The 19794-nt window shown below is 39.0% G+C and overlaps 1 protein-coding gene across 1 annotated transcript in view; it reads right to left on the bottom strand.

The window, feature by feature from the left end:
- Positions 1-19794, bottom strand: part of LOC136879109 (progestin and adipoQ receptor family member 3) — a 180741-nt gene that overhangs the window by 22850 nt on the left and 138097 nt on the right. Inside the window, exons 4-5 of the mRNA XM_067152851.2 lie at positions 17887-18080; positions 6147-6303 (exon numbers count right to left, since the gene is read on the bottom strand). Coding sequence (XP_067008952.1) covers positions 6147-6303; positions 17887-18080 — 351 coding nt within the window. The remainder of the gene's footprint in view (positions 1-6146; positions 6304-17886; positions 18081-19794) is intronic.

Raw genomic sequence — 19794 nt, 5'->3', positions numbered from 1 at the left:
AGGCAGAAACAGGTTCCAAGAAGGACATTCCAGAAATAATTAATGAACAAGGGGAGTGTGTATGTGAGGATCTTCAAAAGGCAGAAGTATTCAGTCAGCAGTATGTAAAGATTGTTGGTTACAAGGATAATGTCGAGATAGAGGAAGAGACTAAGGCCAAAGAAGTAATAAAATTTACATATGATAACAATGACATTTACAATAAGATACAAAAGTTGAAAACTAGAAAAGCGGCTGGAATTGATCAGATTTCTGGGGATATACTAAAGACAATGGGTTGGAATGTAGTACCATATCTGAAGTACTTATTTGATTATTGTTTGGTCGAAGGAGCTATACCAGATGAATGGAGAGTTGCTATAGTAGCCCCTGTGTATAAAGGAAAGGGTGATAGACATAAAGCTGAAAATTACAGGCCAGTAAGTTTGACATGCATTGTATGTAAGCTCTGGGAAGGCATTCTTTCTGATTATATTAGACATGTTTGTAAAATTAATAACTGGTTCGATAGAAGGCAATTCGGTTTTAGGAAAGGTTATTCCACTGAAGCTCAACTTGTAGGATTCCAGCAAGATATAGCAGATATCTTGGATTCTGGAGGTCAAATGGACTGTATCGCGATTGACCTGTCTAAAGCATTTGATAGGGTGGATCATGGGAGACTACTGGCAAAAATGAGTGCAATTGGACTAGACAAAAGAGTGACTGAATGGGTTGCTATATTTCTAGAAAATAGGTCTCAGAGAGTTAGAGTAGGTGAAGCTTTGTCTGACCCTGTAATAGTTGAGAGGGGAGTTCCTCAGGGCAGTGTTATCGGACCTTTATGTTTTCTTATATATATAAATGATATGAGTAAAGGAGTGGAATCGGAGGTAAGGCTTTTTGCGGATGATGTTATTCTCTATAGAGTGATAAATAAGTTACAAGATTGTGAGCAACTGCAACGTGACCTCGAAAATGTTGTGAGATGGACAGCAGGCAATGGTATGTTGATAAACGGGGCTAAAAGTCAGGTTGTGAGTTTCACAAATAGGAAAAGTCCTCTGAGTTTTAATTACTGTGTTGATGGGGTGAAAGTTCCTTTTGGGGATCATTGTAAGTATCTAGGTGTTAATATAAGGAAAGATCTTCACTGGGGTAATCACATAAATGGGATTGTAAATAAAGGGTACCGATCTCTACACATGGTTATGAGGGTGTTTAGGGGTTGTAGTAAGGATGTAAAGGAGAGTGCATATAAGTCTCTGGTAAGACCCCAACTAGAGTATGGTTCCAGTGTATGGGACCCTCACCAGGATTACCTGATTCAAGAACTGGAAAAAATCCAAAGAAAAGCAGCTCGATTTGTTCTGGGTGATTTCCGACAAAAGAGTAGCGTTACGAAAATGTTGCAATGTTTGGGTTGGGAAGAATTGAGAGAAAGAAGAAGAGCTGCTAGACTAAGTGGTATGTTCCGAGCTGTCAGCGGAGAGATGGCGTGGAATGACATTAGTAGACGAATAAGTTTGAATGGCGTTTATAAAAGTAGGAAAGATCACGATATGAAGATAAAGTTGGAATTCAAGAGGACAAACTGGGGCAAATATTCATTTATAGGAAGGGGAGTTAGGGATTGGAATAACTTACCAAGGGAGATGTTCAATAAATTTCCAATTTCTTTGAAATCATTTAGGAAAAAGCTAGGAAAGCAACAGATAGGGAATCTGCCACGTGGGCGACTGCCCTAAATGCAGATCAGTATTGATTGATTGACATCCACCGCGCGAAGTCATGGACGGTTATTGGCAGTAACTTGCGACATCAAATGCACTGCACTCTCAATCTCGAGGTGCTACCTACCCAGAACAATTTATTTATTTGTCATCAGCCACACGCAACCAATAACTATGTCACTATCTGCTGTATGCCTACTGAATTAATTCAACTTTCCACCACTATCCCACACAGAATGGTGCTATTGCCCTACAGAATGCTAGAGGCCTAACAGCCGATTCCCAGTCGTAACCTACAATTTATTATTTTGTCATTAGCTGCACATAACCCATTCAAAACCTGGACCCAACCAATATAGACCAATGGCTTTCTTACTATCCAGCATTGTTAATTAATTCAGTTTTTCACCCGTATCCAACATAGAATGTGCTGCTATTTCCCTATGGAATGAATGCCAGGGCTTACGCCCCCCAGACGCTTGACCCCAGTCCATGTACTTCTCCAATATCTATACAGGTGAAAGACTGGGCTGTATATTGTCACCCTTTCTATTTCTCCTAGCCATTGACTTTGTTATGAGGAAGGTGATGAATACATCAAACTCCGGTCTTCCCCAGGAAGATCACGTGCAACTAGCCCTTCTCCAGTTCGCCTGTTGCTGTCAAAATCAGCATTTTTCTCTTTTTCAGGATATGACTTGCAATCTGAATAATGAAGGAAATAAAATTGGTCTGTGCATTAGTATGAATAAGACAAGACCATGCTGATTGGTAATCAGCCTAACACAACACATACAATAAAACTTGCTCAAAGTGGAATCGCAAGGGACCAACATCCTAGACAAGTTTCCACATTAAACAAATCATCAGGTTTTTCTTTTAAACACCAGTCACCACCACCGTTACACAAAACATGATACAGTATACAGTAGTCTTAAATATTATTTAGAGTTTACCTATATTTGCTTACACATGATGCTCGTTATCCATATTGATGTATGTAGTACTGTAGTACACTAATTTGTTAATTATTATTATTATTTTTATTATTATTTTTTAATTATTATTATTATTATTATTATTATTATTATTATTATTATTATTATTATTATTACACTAGCCAACATGATTTTGCAGTAAAATAGAAAATATGTAATTTTTATGGAAATCGCTGCCCTGATTACGAAAATGATGCTATTTTTTCCCTATCACGTCTAGTTTTGACGCAATTCGGTGTTTTAGTATCTGCATGAATTCGTAAGATGTAATGTTGAGAGATGTTCTCGCGCAACATATTTTTAGAATACAATTATGTTATTTGATTTGTTATTGTTTGCATTTTATTATAGGTTTATTGCTGTCTAAATTTTCATTTTGTAGTTGGGGATTTCCTGGTAAATTCGTAACAAACTCCCCCAGATACGCAATAGACCGCGAGGTATGTAGGATTGAAGATAAGACAGTTGAGAGTTTGTCTTTCATCTTAGACCACTTGAATAATCAGACGTGTTAAAAACCCCAGCCCTTATGCAATGTTTATGATGGACTGATACAGCAGTTTCCTTCAAAGATAACAGTCCGAAAGTATTATACTCAAGAAGATGAACTTGTATTTTGTACAGATGTTTCAAATCTTCTACGTCGATTGGGAGAGAAAGAGTATGATCCTAGTAACTGGCGTGTTTTTATTGACTCTTCCAAAATAACTTTAAAGGCTGTTTTGCTTCATTATACAAATGTTCTGGCATCCATCCACTTGCACACTCCACAAAAATGTCTGAAACATACAAGACCTTAAAGTTGGTGTTTGAAAAAATTAAATATCATGAGCATGGGTGGCAAATTTGCGGTGATTTTAAGATCATTGGATTGTTGCTGGGACAACAAAAAGGCTATACAAAATTTCCCTGTTTCCTATGCGAATAGGATAGGAGGGCACAGGATAAACTTTGGGATACAGTGAATTGGACAGAAAGGAAACAACTACAACCAGAATCCAAAAATGTCTTGAATGTAAGTCTTATTCTACTTCCACCCTTGCACATCAAATTTGGATTGATGAGACTGTATGTTGAGGCATTAGATAAAAGTAGCCTATGCTTCCAATATTTATCTACTAAATTTCCCTCATTATCAGATGCAAAAATCAAAGAAGGCGTATTTGATGGACCACAGATTCATAAACAGATGAAGGATAAAATTTTCACAGACACGATGACCAAAATTGAGAAAGAAGCATGGAACGCATTCAAAGATGTAGTGACTAAATTCTTTGGCAACATTAAGGACCCTCAATACAAAGAAATTGTAAGGAAAATGTTGGTAAAGTTTAAGGAACTCGGTTGTAATATGAGCCTTAAGCTTCATTTCTTAGCTTCGCATCTGGATTATTTCCCTCTAAATTTAGGAGCTGTCAGTGAAGAACAAAGTGAAAGGTTTTACCAGGATCTCAAATATGCAGGACGACGCTATCAGGGATGTTGGGGTGTTAACATGATGGCCGATTACTGTTGGTCGATTGCACGGGATGACCCTTCTAGAGATCATTCAAGAACTTCAAAAACCCGGAAATTCCACGGAAAACGGGAAAAGACGGAGGTGTGAATCTAACTTGCACATAATGTAAGTAACAAAACTATGTATGTTTAACCATGTAATTTTTATTCAAGGTACAGTTATATTAATTTAAAGCAACTGTACTGTCGAAACTAAATAGGCGCTTTATGCTTCAGTTTCACGAATTTCAATATACATTAAAAATATAATACATACTATCTACTTGCTTACAAAGCAGCATTTATGTGTATTCAATGCATGAAAAATATGATTGCGTTTTGCAAGCTGAAATTTACATTAATACATCAAATTTAATCAATACTAAGTATCAACAATTTTACGTAAGAACAAAATAATATTTTGTAAAATTGCCACCAAACCAGACGTGATTCGCCAAAACTATTTTTTTTCTCGAATTCTGCGTTAAGAAATTCATAAAACCCACCTAGTTTCGTTTTTACCGCACAACAAAAGTTTTATTTTGCAGGCTAGTGTTATTATTATTATTATTATTATTATTATTATTATTATTATTATTATTGATACACACTATATCACTTTGGCACTACCACAACACCATATTATACTATTTCAGAACACAAGATATATGCTCCTTAAACTTATTTCAATCACAACACTCTGTACAGGACTACACAACACTAAACTTTCTTCCACTGATCAAACAAAGAAATCCGTTTCCTCTTCTTTCTAATTTTGTTTTTCTCAATGCAGTCCTGAGCTGAGTACATTAGTTCAAGAAGAAGGCAAGAGTTAGATGTAATGGCAAATTGGTTTATGTCACAAAAGCACTGTGGGCCTTTTTGTGGATTCGGATCTTGTTTTAATCTTCATTTTCTTGCTTGGTTCCTTCTTCTGTCTCCCCTTTCTTGGCCTTTCTCACTGCTAGAAGGGCTGTAGCTCATTTGAAAATGTGGTGTGTCGTAAGTTGTTCATCACTTCGAATGAAGTTCTCTCCCTTGCAGGGAATGCCGATGCGTTTTCAAACACTTCATTCGTTCCACCGTTCATACTATTACCCTCTCCAAACACATGCATCAGTTTGTCCAAACAATGCTATTGATCATACCAACACCAGAAATGCAGAAATATTGTACGTAGGACTACATCAGTTCCTAATATTTTTTGCATTGTACAAGTAGATTTTAAAGAATTCTTTCATTTTTAATTTCCGTTTCCACATTGAGGAGATTCCGCATTGTACAAAAGTAAGAGTATTATAACAACGTGAGCTTCGCTGAGACATTCACTAAAAGTTAACTTATGTCAAAGTCTAGCTTAAGTTTGTATGGTTGCTGATGAAGAAAATATTTATTGTTCTCAAAACATGTACGATGAATAAATAAGGTTCATTCACAGAAAGTATATTGGCAAGGTGGATTTAACCAGAATCTATTTTAGTTTTAAATGAGTTTTTACACACCACATAGTCAAGCATTTTGTCTCCTTACTCCCAGATCTTCCCAGCCCAAAGTTTAGAACATTTTCATAACGCTACTCCTTTGTCGGAAATCACCCAGAACAAATCATGCTGCTTTCGTTTGAATCTTTTCCAGTTCTCGTTTCAAGTAGTCCTGGTGTGGGTTCCATAAGCTGGAACCATACTCTAAATGGGATCTTACCAGAGACACATATGCCCTCTCCTTTACATCCTTACTACAAAATCTATATACTTTCACAACCTTGTTTGAAAGGAAAAAAATGAACAAACATCTCTCACCTAAAATTTGAACATTTATACAGTGAAAACCATGCCTGGAAAACAGAATAGAAGAATGTTTTATTTAGAGATGAGATCATTGAAATAGGCAATACCAAATTTATTTTGAAAGCAGTATCTAAGCTTAGTTTGGTACTAACTTGGAAGCACGCAAGCAGTAACGCTACAATGAACTTGTCAGCAAAGGAGGCGTGGATGTTGAGCAGCACCAGGTCATAAAGTGTGAGTCCCAAGAAGAGCATCCAGCCAAATATGTGGCTCCAGATGTTCACAGTTTCATTCGTCCACCAAAATATACTGGAACAAAATATAATAAGTCAAGATGAGCATCCAGCCAAAGATATTGATACTTTTGTTGATCCACCAGAATAAACTGGAACAAAATACACTTAGTAAGAGCAATGTTCAACCAAAAATGTTTACAGTTTTATTGGTCCATCAGCATATAATGGAAAATATGCACATTAAGAGCAATGTCCAGGTGAAGATACACTGACAGTTTTGTTGGCCCAACAGAATATACTGGGATAATGATATTATTATTGTGATTAAAAACAACAATAATAATAATAATAATAATGATGTATGACCTCAGTTACCATGTGCAGGCATTTTAATTTGATGCTGCCGGGCTGAGTGGTTCAGATGGTTGAGGCGCTGGCCTTCTGACCCCAACCCGGCAGGGTCCATCCTGGCTTAGTCCGGTGGTATTTGAAGGTGCTCAGATACGTCAGCCTCGTGTCAGTAGATTTATTGACACATAAAAGATCTTCGGCTGGATTAAATTCCGGCATATCAGCGTCTCCGAAAACCACAAACGTTGTTAGTGGGACATAAAGCAAATAAAATTATTAATTTGATGCCATATGGCTGCTTACTGGTCATGCGGTTTAGGGGTAGCGTACCTGTCTCTTATCCAGAGGCCTCCGGTTCAATTCCCAGCCAGGTCAGGGATTTTTACCTGGATATGAGGGCTGATTCAAGGTCCACTCACCGTACATGATTACAACTGAGGAGCTATCTGAGGGCTAGTTAGTGACCCCAATCTAGAAAGCCAAGAAGAACGGTTGAGAGGATCCTTCATGATGTTGACCACATGACACCTTGTAACCTGCAGGCCTTCCGGCTCAGCAGAGGTCATTTGGTAGGCCATAACCCTTTCGGGCTGTTGTGCTATGCGGTTTTTGGTTCATCTGGCTGCCTACTCATCAATTTCAACGTTATGTTTTACTCCAGGCCTACTAAATGGCAGAGTAAAATGAATTTTCCTTGGGAGTCTATGGGTGAGTTTCAATGAATTTTGTTGGGTGAACACCAAATGTATCACCAGAGAACTTTTACATGCCAACATTGTATGATGTGGAGAGTTGAAAAATAGATTCTCTCTGCCGGGTTTGAACCTGCTATCTTAGGATCCAGAGGCCAAAACTCTACCACTGATCCACTGAGGCAGCTTACTGGAACAAAATACACACAGTAAGAGCAGTGTCCCACCTAAGATGTTGGAACAAAATACACACAGTAAGAGCAGTGTCCCACCTAAGATGTTGGAACAAAATACACACAGTAAGAGCAGTGTCCCACCTAAGATGTTGGAACAAAATACACACAGTAAGAGCAGTGTCCCACCTAAGATGTTGGAACAAAATACACACAGTAAGAGCAGTGTCCCACCTAAGATGTTGGAACAAAATACACACAGTAAGAGCAGTGTCCCACCTAAGATGTTGGAACAAAATACACACAGTAAGAGCAGTGTCCCACCTAAGATGTTGGAACAAAATACACACAGTAAGAGCAGTGTCCCACCTAAGATGTTGGAACAAAATACACACAGTAAGAGCAGTGTCCCACCTAAGATGTTGGAACAAAATACACACAGTAAGAGCAGTGTCCCACCTAAGATGTTGGAACAAAATACACACAGTAAGAGCAGTGTCCCACCTAAGATGTTGGAACAAAATACACACAGTAAGAGCAGTGTCCCACCTAAGATGTTGGAACAAAATACACACAGTAAGAGCAGTGTCCCACCTAAGATGTTGGAACAAAATACACACAGTAAGAGCAGTGTCCCACCTAAGATGTTGGAACAAAATACACACAGTAAGAGCAGTGTCCCACCTAAGATGTTGGAACAAAATACACACAGTAAGAGCAGTGTCCCACCTAAGATGTTGGAACAAAATACACACAGTAAGAGCAGTGTCCCACCTAAGATGTTGGAACAAAATACACACAGTAAGAGCAGTGTCCCACCTAAGATGTTGGAACAAAATACACACAGTAAGAGCAGTGTCCCACCTAAGATGTTGGAACAAAATACACACAGTAAGAGCAGTGTCCCACCTAAGATGTTGGAACAAAATACACACAGTAAGAGCAGTGTCCCACCTAAGATGTTGGAACAAAATACACACAGTAAGAGCAGTGTCCCACCTAAGATGTTGGAACAAAATACACACAGTAAGAGCAGTGTCCCACCTAAGATGTTGACAGTTTTGTTGATCTACTTTTTGCCGCTAACACGACACTGACTTAAAAAGGACTTATGACAATGACAGAATAGGATAGGGCTAGGAGTGGAAAGGAAGGACCATGGCCTTAATTAAGGTACACTTGCAGTATTTGCCTGGTGTGAGAAAGGGGAAACCATGGAAAACCATCTTCAGGGCTATATGACCCACACCAGGTAACTAACTCATTCAGTTTTGTTGGTCCATCAGAATATACATACATACATACATTATCATTATAGACTGTTATGCCTTTCAGCGTTCAGTTTGCAAGCCTCTGAGAATTTACTAAACGTCGCCACAATCCTCGATTTGCAACTAGTGTTGTGGCCTCATTTAGTTCTATACCTCTTATCTTTAAATCGTTAGAAACCGAGTCTAACCATCGTCGTCTTGGTCTCCCTCTACTTCTCTTACCCTCCATAACAGAGTCCATTATTCTCCTAGGTAACCTGTCCTCCTCCATTCGCCTCACATGACCCCACCACCAAAGCCGGTTTATGCGTACAGCTTCATCCATCGAGTTTATTCCTAAATTAGCCTTTATCTCCTCATTCCGAGTACCCTCCTGCCATTGTTCCCACCTGTTTGTACCAGTAATCATTCTCGCTACTTTCATGTCTGTTACTTCTAACTTATGAATAAGATATCCTGAGTCCACCCAGCTTTCGCTCCCGTAAAGCAAAGTTGGTCTGAAAACAGACCGATGTAAAGATAGTTTCGTCTGGGAGCTGACTTCCTTCTTACAGAATACTGCTGATCGCAACTGCGAGCTCACTGCATTAGCTTTACTACACCTTGATTCAATTTCACTTACTATATTACCATCCTGGGAGAACACACACCCTAAATACTTGAAATTATCGACCTGTTCTAGCTTTGTATCACCAATCTGACATTCGATTCTGTTGAATTTCTTACCTGCTGACATCAATTTAGTCTTCGAGAGGCTAATTTTCATGCCATACTCATTGCACCTATTTTTAAGTTCCAAGATATTAGACTGCAGGCTTTTGGCACAGTCTGCCATTAAGACCAAGTCGTCAGCATAGGCCAAACTGCTTACTACATTTCCACCTAACTGAAACCCTCCCTGCCATTTTATACCTTTCAGCAGATGATCCATGTAAACTACGAACAGCAAAGGTGAAAGATTACAGCCTTGTCTAACTCCTGTAAGTACCCTGAACGAAGAACTCATTCTACCATCAATTCTCACTGAAGCCCAATTGTCAACATAAATGCCTTTGATTGATTTTAATAATCTACCTTTAATTCCATAGTCCCCCAGTATGGCGAACATCTTTTCCCTCGGTACCCTGTCATATGCTTTCTCTAGATCTACGAAACATAAACACAACTGCCTATTCCTCTCGTAGCATTTTTCAATTACCTGGCGCATACTGAAAATCTGATCCTGACAGCCTCTCTGTGGTCTGAAACCACACTGGTTTTCATCCAACTTCCTCTCAACGACTGATCGCAACCTCCCTTCCAGGATGCCAGTGAATACTTTGCCTGTTATACTAATCAATGAGATACCTCGATAGTTGTTGCAATCCTTCCTGTTCCCTTGCTTATAGATAGGTGCAATTAATGCTTTTGCCCAATCTGGAGGTACCTTACCAACACTCCACGCTAATTTTACTACTCTATGAAGCCATTTCATCCCTGCCTTCCCACTGTACTTCAACATTTCAGGTCTAATTTCATCTATTCCTGCTGCCTTATGACAATGGAGTTTATTTACTATCCTTTCCACTTCCTCAAGCATAATTTCACCAACATCATTTTCTTCCTCCCCATGAGCTTGGCTGTTTGCAACACCACCATGATGATTTCCTTTTACATTGAGAAGATGTTCACAATATTCCCTCCACCTCTGCAGTGATTCCCTGGGATCTATTATGAGTTCACCTGAATTACTCAAAACACTGTTCATTTCCTTTTTCCCTCCCTTCCTAAGATTCTTTATTACTGTCCAGAAAGGTTTCCCTGCTGCTTGACCTAGCCTTTCCAGGTTATTACCAAAATCTTCCCATGACTTCTTTTTAGATTCAACAACTATTTGTTTCGCTCTGTTTCTTTCATCTACGTGCCAATCCCTGTCTGCCTTGGCCCTTGTTTGGAGCCATTTCTGATAAGCCTTCTTTTTACGTTTACAGGCTGCTCTCACTTCATCATTCCACCAAGATGTTCGCCTTTTCCCATCTTTACACACAGTTGTTCCTAGGCATTCCCTTGCTGTTTCTATTACAGCATCCCTGTATGCCACCCATTCACTTTCTATATCCTGAACCTGCTTACTGTCTACTGTTCGAAACTTCTCACTAATCATATCCATGTACTTCTGTCTAATTTCCTCTTCCTGGAGACTTTCTACCATTATTCGTTTGCAGACAGATTTCACTTTCTCTACCCTAGGCCTAGAGATACTTAGTTCACAACAGATCAGATAGTGGTCTGTATCATCGAAAAATCCGCGAAAAACTCGTACATTCCTAACAGATTTCCTGAATTCAAAGTCTGTTAAGATATAGCCTATTATGGATCTGGTACCCCTAGCCTCCCATGTGTAGCGGTGAATAGTCTTATGCTTGAAGAATGTATTCGTAACAGCTAAACCCATACTAGCACAGAAGTCCAGCAAACGCTTCCCATTCCCATTAGCTTCCATATCTTCCCCACATTTACCAATCACCCTTTCGTATCCTTCAGTTCTATTCCCAACTCTCGCATTGAAATCGCCCATTAGCACTATTCTATCCTTGCTGTTGACCCTGACCACGATGTCACTCAATGCTTCATAAAACTTATTTAATTTATTTTCCGGGTTGAACCGTGTTGTACTTGTACGCATATCACGTACAGTTTGCCGACGTTTCGAATACATTGCAGTATTCATTGTCAAGGCGACTGAAATACCCCTACTCGATCCGAGGTAATCAGTCTCCCAGGCAGAGTTACACTACTAGAGTGGCCTTGATCTTGGCCTTTTATATCCTAGCCTATCTGGCTGGCGTAAGCCCTGGCTGTCTCGCGAGGCTTCTGGAAAGTTTATGTCACAGCCAGGTAGTGGGGGCTTGCCCGCGCTGTTATGTAATGGGGTTGCGGCCCGTGTGTTTATGTTGTGGTCTGTATGTCTTAAACTATGAATGATGGGCATCCAAGAATTACTGATTTTGTATCCTTCTTCTAAATTTATGTTATTCGGATGTTTCTTGATTTCGATAGCCTCGCGGATTTTTCTTTCCAGATTCCAAGGAATAGCTGCTAGGATCTTGGTCTTGTCAAATGATATTCCGTGCCTAGTTTCGTAGGAATGCTTGGCTACTGCTGAAATATCTGTGTTTTGGTTCTTGGTGTGACGGATATGTTCTTTTAGGCGGGTGGAGATCAGACGTTTTGTCTCACCTACATAACAAGCTCCGCAGCTACATTCAATGTGATACACTCCAGGGGCCTGTAATTCTATTGTGTCTTTTACTGGTGGTAGATAACGGGCTAGCTTACGGTGAGGTTTATAGATAGTTTTTATGTTGTATTTGTCCAGTATCTTGCCGATCCTGTCTGTAGTGTTTTTTATGTATGGCAGTATCGCTGTTTTCTGGCGGGTCAGTTCTTCTTTCCCGTTGTTTTCTCCTGCGGCGGTCTTTTCTTTCTTCTCTTCTGATTTTTAAGGACTCGTCGGATGTTATTGAGCGAGTAGCCATTTTTCCTAAGGGTTTCCGTGAGGTGTTCTTTTTCTTCCTCGAGGTGCTCTGCGTCAGATTTCGCTATGGCCCTGTTTACTAGTGATGTTAGGACAGCCTGCTTTTGTGATGGGTGATGATGAGACGAGGCGACCCTCGTCTCATCATCACCCAGGATCGGCAGACAGGATCGGCAAGATACTGGACAAATACAACATAAAAACTATCTATAAACCTCACCGTAAGCTAGCCCGTTATCTACCACCAGTAAAAGACACAATAGAATTACAGGCCCCTGGAGTGTATCACATTGAATGTAGCTGCGGAGCTTGTTATGTAGGTGAGACAAAACGTCTGATCTCCACCCGCCTAAAAGAACATATCCGTCACACCAAGAACCAAAACACAGATATTTCAGCAGTAGCCAAGCATTCCTACGAAACTAGGCACGGAATATCATTTGACAAGACCAAGATCCTAGCAGCTATCCCTTGGAATCTGGAAAGAAAAATCCGCGAGGCTATCGAAATCAAGAAACATCCGAATAACATAAATTTAGAAGAAGGATACAAAATCAGTAATTCTTGGATGCCCATCATTCATAGTTTAAGACATACAGACCACAACATAAACACACGGGCCGCAACCCCATTACATAACAGCGCGGGCAAGCCCCCACTACCTGGCTGTGACATAAACTTTCCAGAAGCCTCGCGAGACAGCCAGGGCTTACGCCAGCCAGATAGGCTAGGATATAAAAGGCCAAGATCAAGGCCACTCTAGTAGTGTAACTCTGCCTGGGAGACTGATTACCTCGGATCGAGTAGGGGTATTTCAGTCGCCTTGACAATGAATACTGCAATGTATTCGAAACGTCGGCAAACTGTACGTGATATGCGTACAAGTACAACACGGTTCAACCCGGAAAATAAATTAAATAATTCTTCACACCGTGGAAGCTTCACTTCATAAAACTTGTCAACTTCATCCTCATCTGCACCCTCACATGGTGAATACACGGACACAATTCTTGTCCTAATTCCTCCCACTGACAAATCTACCCACATCATTTGCTCATTTACGTGCCTAACAGAAACTATGTTGCGTGCAATGGTATTCCTGACAAACAGCCCTACCCCAGACTCTGCCCTTCCCTTCCTAACACTCGTCAAGTACACTTTATAATCTCCTATCTCTTCCTCATTATCTCCCCTTACCCAAATATCACTTACTCCTAGCACATCCAGATGCATCCTCTTTGCTGACTCAGCCAGTTCTACCTTCTTTCTTCCATAAGCCCCATTAATATTGATAGCTCCCCATCGAATTCCATTTAGTTCGCCAAGTTGTTTCCAAGGAGTCCCTCGCCTGTCAAATGGGAGTGGGACTCCATTACTCCCATAGGTCCGAGGCTTGCTTAAAGTGTTCTGAGCTCGGTAAATTCATGAAGCAGGATGCTGCCCTACTTCCACATAGTCCAAGTGAGGATCTCTCCTCTAACGGGTTATGGACCACCGGTGAATTGTATAGTCCTAGCCGCCTGAGCACAAGGAGGGCCACGACTCAGAATATGTCCGAGATGCCCACTCCCATTCCATAGCAACTGGTATCCCGACTCTCAGGACCACTTACTAGGCCACTCAGCCGTTGCCCATGGTTCACGAACTAGGACGTGACTACAGTAACCCACAAACATGAACCATCAGAATATATGCAAACAAAATATACAAAGTCACAAGAACAGTGTCCAGCCAAAGATGTCAACAGTTTCTTTGGTCCACAAGAACATACCAGAACAAAATAATGATGAGCCTGCAAAAACCACTATGTGAAATATTACAGCTTAGAACTTTAGCCAGTATGGTTCTGCCATCTAAGGTTCATTATTGTACAGGTTATACCAAATCATTCTCTTTCTTAATGAGATATGAGCTGCAACTCAGTATTTCTCAGCAATATAAGAATCTCATATTTGGTTTGTTCTGTATCGATATAAATTTTTAAAATGATATAACTGGTTCACCTTAGTCTTAAAAGAAAAATTTAAAAAATTCACACAGTTGGTACATGTTTTAACCCCACTGGGCCATCCTCAGCCTTAGAAATAGAATATAAATTTAATAAAACACTCGAAAAACACAACATGATTTTTTAAAAATACTTTTGTAATATCTGAGACCATCTTTTTCAGTTTTGACTCAGTTAATTTATAACTGTCAGGTTCTACAGTCTGCCAAAACTAATTTTGATTCTGAAAAAGAAAATATATGGTAGCAGTATTATACTTGAAAAGATAAACAACATAATTAAAATAGAATGACATGAGCATCATCATCATTTCTCCTTATCCAGCTCCTGCCATGTTGGGGTATTTATGGCACTTCTCCATCTTCCCCTTTCCTTCCACCACTCCTCTTCCACGATCTTGTCCCAGTCTAAATTTCATCTTCTTATGCCGCTCTTCACTGATTCAATCCACCTTGTTCTAGGTCTTCCTCTTGCTCTCTTGCCCTTATACTTTGACTCCAGCATCTGTCTTGGAATTCTATTCTCCTCCATCCTCTTTACATGTCCAAACCACCTTAGTTTATTCTTTTCAAAACTCTTATTTAGCTTTCCTATCCCAACTTCCTTCCTGACATCTTCATTTCTCACTCTGTATTTCCACATCTTTCCTATCATACTTCTCAGGAATTTCATCTCACTGGCTGTCTCCTCGGGGGAGCCTTTTAACCCCTAGAGGGTGTGTCCGCAGGTGGTGGATAGGCAGACCCTACAATGCAGTAGGGCTGGTTGAAATACCCAATACAACCCGCGGACCAACAGGCAGCCCAGTTCCTGGGGGCTTTAAAATACTGGGTCGCCCTCTCTCTAGGGGTCACAAATATGGAGGGCCCAAGCCCAGGGTATGGGTGAAGACCCCAACGGCATCAGTGGTGGAGAAGGTGGACTTTGGTACGGCATCAGTGGTGGAAGAGGGAAACTTGTCGCATCTGTACTCCCGAGGAGTGGCTACAGAAGGTGTTTGTACTCCAGTGGAGCGGCCTAGAATAATTCCTGGCAGTGGGTATAAAATGCCTTTTGGAGTGGCAACCCCATCATAATTCTAGCCTATATATGGTATGGTACTAGGAAATCAACCTCGGAAATGACAGGTTCCATTCTTAAAAGAACATCATCAGATTCTATCAAATCACACTCAAATATTTAGAAATACTTCTGTTTATTTCTGGTAAAATACTTAGGAACTTGAAAGCTGGGACTTATCTTAATGATGTCCTGCTTTGTCTCCACTCCAGCATACTGCATGTTCTCTTAAGAACAAAATATGGTATTTCATTCTGTTTTAATTAAGTTGGTTCTTTTTTTCAAGTAATTCTGTTACCATCAGTTTTCTTTTTCAGATAGTTTATAAATTCATTAATCAAAATAAGTTTTGGCAGACTGAAAAACCTAACAGTTAATTTAAATTTTTTTTTAAAAACGAACATGATTTAACAGATGTTAACAGGTATTATAGATAGCCAAAGTAGGGGACTGCCTGTAGGGGTGAAGTACAGTGGGGACTTCGAGGGCCCTGGGACCGCTACGGTAGCTGTGAAGGCCCTTCAGGAACTCTGAAAAGTGGTGGTAAAAGGGGCTCTGGTTAAGACGCAGCAGGTCGTTATGCTACTTAGGTTCCAGAATGGGTAAAGAAAAGAAAAAGTAAATAAATGCAATGTAAATTTTAATCTTATACCAGTTGTACAGTATCATTTGAAGTAATTCCACATACTGTATATCAGTTGACTATATTTGTAAGTAGTACAGGAGATATTATAAGTAGAATTTTGTAAACAATGTAAATTTATTAAGGATGAGCTGTGTGTTTAATAGAAAAAATTGTTAGCATAAATTATATAATATTGTATTATAGGAAAATTTTATTCTCTTGTTAATTTAATATTTAGTGCTTGACAATAATGTATTTTAGTGTACCATTTGCCACCGAGGTAGACACTTCATTTGCAAATAAAGAGATTTTGATTTTGATTTTTGGAAATGGAAAGTATGAAAGATGGATGAGCACGTTTTTGTGTGTGTGTGTGAATGAGGAGATACGGTAAGCATTGGAGGTGAAAAGTATGAATGAGTGAGCATTTTGATTACTTTCTTCTTATTCTTATTCTTCCCACCCACCAACCCAAGTCCCTTCAGCTGATAACCATAAAGGTGATAATAATATTCCTCCATGCCCACTCAGATTACCCACTTCATTTAGAAAAGATATAGGCCCTATAAGTTACACTGTATGTATAAATGGCTGAAAAGATCATTTGAACATGCAGAAGAAATTTCAAGCTAATACAGTAGAGACAATACACAACACTTCCGGATTTAGCCTTGTTAAAATGGGAGACAATTCACAAGTGGTGCTCCTAGTGGTGTGACCTGAAAATTAGTGCTAAATTCAAATATCAATGGAAATGCATATACAGAAATGGATAAATAAATTATGTCTAGAAAGAAAGTATTACTAACATATTAACTTCAAAGTTGCTAAAGCAATTCTGGATAAATAAATGAACATTTATTTAACAGGTTATTATTTAAAGACTGAAATTAGACATATAACCAAGATGTGAAATGAACTGCTGTGAAAGGGCTTGATTTTTCATTTATGCATTACTTTTTTAGCTTTAGTATTCTTACCTGAACTTTCACGGCTAGATTTGTCTTTTTTCGCATTTAAAAACATTGTATCATCACATTAAGACACTTGTCAGTAAAAATATTGACACATTCCTTACACACATGATTCAATGAATTCATATTTAAGAGCTGGAGCCTACTAACAGAAAGAAAATCTATAAATTTACCCTCAAGAACATTCAAAATTTCCCTATAAGCAGTACTTGCCATTACATTAGGGTAAAGCAAATTTGCATCGTCATATTGTTTCAACAAAATATGTACATTTCTTAAATCACCCATATTTCCTTCAGTGCTTGACAATGCATTACAGCATTCCAAATGGGGTAACTTGGAACACAACCAGCCACACACATATGCATATGCATTTTCTTGAATTAAATCAAAACCCACAGATCACACTTACAACAACACATCAGTATTGAAGGTTAACTGCTGCACTATACAATAAAATAAGATTATGTTTTAAACCAGTTAAAATATGGATCGCACAGATCAGAAATGTTGGAATTACTATACAAATCTCTTTGTAACTGGAAGAATATCTATGCAAACACAATATTTACTGACATTTTCTTGTCACGAGGGAAACGGAAGAAACACTGTGAATCCTTCTGCACTTCATAGTCATTGCAGCCAAATAAAACATATATCTTTCCACTCATATTGAGAGGAGATATAAAGGAATGACACACGCTAATATTTACTTATATGAACTTAATGCAACTTAACACCAAAAACTTCACAAACAAATACACGTGCTCTTATGACAGAATCAGTAACTCCCAGGTCACTCTGCTAGACAGAGCTCTAATCGCTGTCCCTCGGTATCTCGCAGAGAGTCGCACATAGTCTCTACTGTATTTGTTTCAAGGAAGCAGGTCAGTCTAATGAAAGGTAACATTACATATAAGAAATAAAAATAAAATATTATAATTTAATGTAGAAGACATGGAAAGGGTGTTTGATTGTGGTCATACCTCTCAAGACACATTTTGGTGGTCAGGTATCCCCGATAGCCAGACTTGATGTAAGGATTGAACTTGAGGTAATTTGGAGCATCATTGTAGGAGAGTAGTACGGGGTCTGGAATCTTCTCACCGTCCTTGTCAAGAGCTTTCTCTGGCGATGAGAGTGGCTCTGTGACTTCTTCCTTGTCATTGCTTGTCTCTTTCTGAAAGAAAAAAGAAACCCAACCATTTCTCAGTCACTCAGTCAAGTTAAGATGATATAGCGAGCTTGTATCTTTCTTGTGCCTGATCTGAACTGTATACTGTAAATTCAATAAACACATTATGGTATTATTTCTATACTTTTCAAAAGGTAGCTGATATTTTACACCCATGGCGACCAAGACCTGTAAGTTAAATCGCTCCAGGAGCACTACCACATCTGACCAGCACTCTGGCTATCCCCCACAACTGCAATATTTGATAAAAGTGTGTGAGATGCTAACAGTCGCACAGGAGGGATAAGCAGAAGGTGTGTTTGCGGTGAAATCATACTAATGAAGCAAAATCCGCATTTACGATCTTTTTATAAAACATAACATGGCAGAAATAATACTATATCTTTTAGCCCTAGAACCGGCAAGCGTTGATGGATCAATGGTTTGCCCATTTCTGTAGTGGCAGAGTCAATTCTTTGACGCATTTTTATTTCTTCATTTAGTAGCACTGTTCCGCTAACAGATGGCAAGACATGTCTTGTCTTGTGATCATAGAAGTTTACAGATGCTTCCTACTCATTTCCATCCATAGAAACAATCTTCTTGTATACATTTCCTTGGAACCAAATGAGTGACTCGTTGCTAAACGAACCAAAACATATTGTGGAATGGCGCTGTAGTTGTTATTGCTACGGCTCTTATTTTGAGGCTGTAAATATATGTATTAGGGAGTTAAAAGTACACATTTGTTGTTATAATTTTCATCTACAATATCTTCATTTTGGTTAGCTTGTATGTGGCATAGCTGCTGTAATAACATAAGTTTGTATACCCACATGGGTTAATATCATGGCTCATAGAAGTCCTTTGGCTGAAGAACTCCATGTTTGGCTGGATGAAAGTGATGGTTCTGATTTTGAAGACATAGAAGGTGATTTTATGAGTGATGAAGATGGTGAACAAGGAAATATTAGAGAAATATCTTCTAAAGCAGATAGTGAAAGAGATGATGACAGTGTTCAAGTAGATGCCACCAGCACACCCCACCCCCGAGTTGCTTTCCATACCACACATGACTTTCTATATTTTTTGTTATCAATCAAACAAATATTATTGCATAGACTTGGATTTTATGTTTCATGTTTCATCTTGTATTTTAGATTGTTAGAATTCTGATATTGCTCATGAAATAATAATTCCACCATTTTCAAGTCAATTTTTTTTAAATCAAGCCTCACAGAAAAGTTAACATTACCATCTGAATCTGTAGTTTATTAGCTTTTTAATGATATGCAACAGTGCCATGGAATGTTGTTCACAATAGGATGAAAATAGGAATCCACTTGTTAGGTAACTATCACACAAAATGTCTGCCGGTACAGAATTTAACACTGCTGGTTCCAGGATTAAGAAAACCATTTATACTCTTTAAAAAATTAAAATCTTACAAATCTGTGTCTTATGGCAAACCCGATGAGTGTCAGTTTCCTGAACAAAGGTCCGTATTCACTCTTTCAGGCAAAATAAAGAACACGGTGATCTGAGATGGGATGTGTGTTAGTTTGTTTTGTATTTTAATCAATTACATATTTGTTCTTCCGTCAAATGTGTTCTTCAAGCACTTCTATACCAATAAACAATTCTCCAATCTAACAGATTCACTACAGTATGACTACATACTCCTCCTTGTCAAGATGGCATATAAGTGAAGAACTTTATA

The sequence above is a fragment of the Anabrus simplex genome, chromosome 8 (assembly GCF_040414725.1).
Source record: "Anabrus simplex isolate iqAnaSimp1 chromosome 8, ASM4041472v1, whole genome shotgun sequence".
In the NCBI taxonomy this organism is placed as follows: Eukaryota; Metazoa; Arthropoda; class Insecta; order Orthoptera; family Tettigoniidae; genus Anabrus; species Anabrus simplex.
Note: the sequence above shows the minus strand (reverse complement) of the source record. Positions and strands in the feature narration are given on the sequence as shown.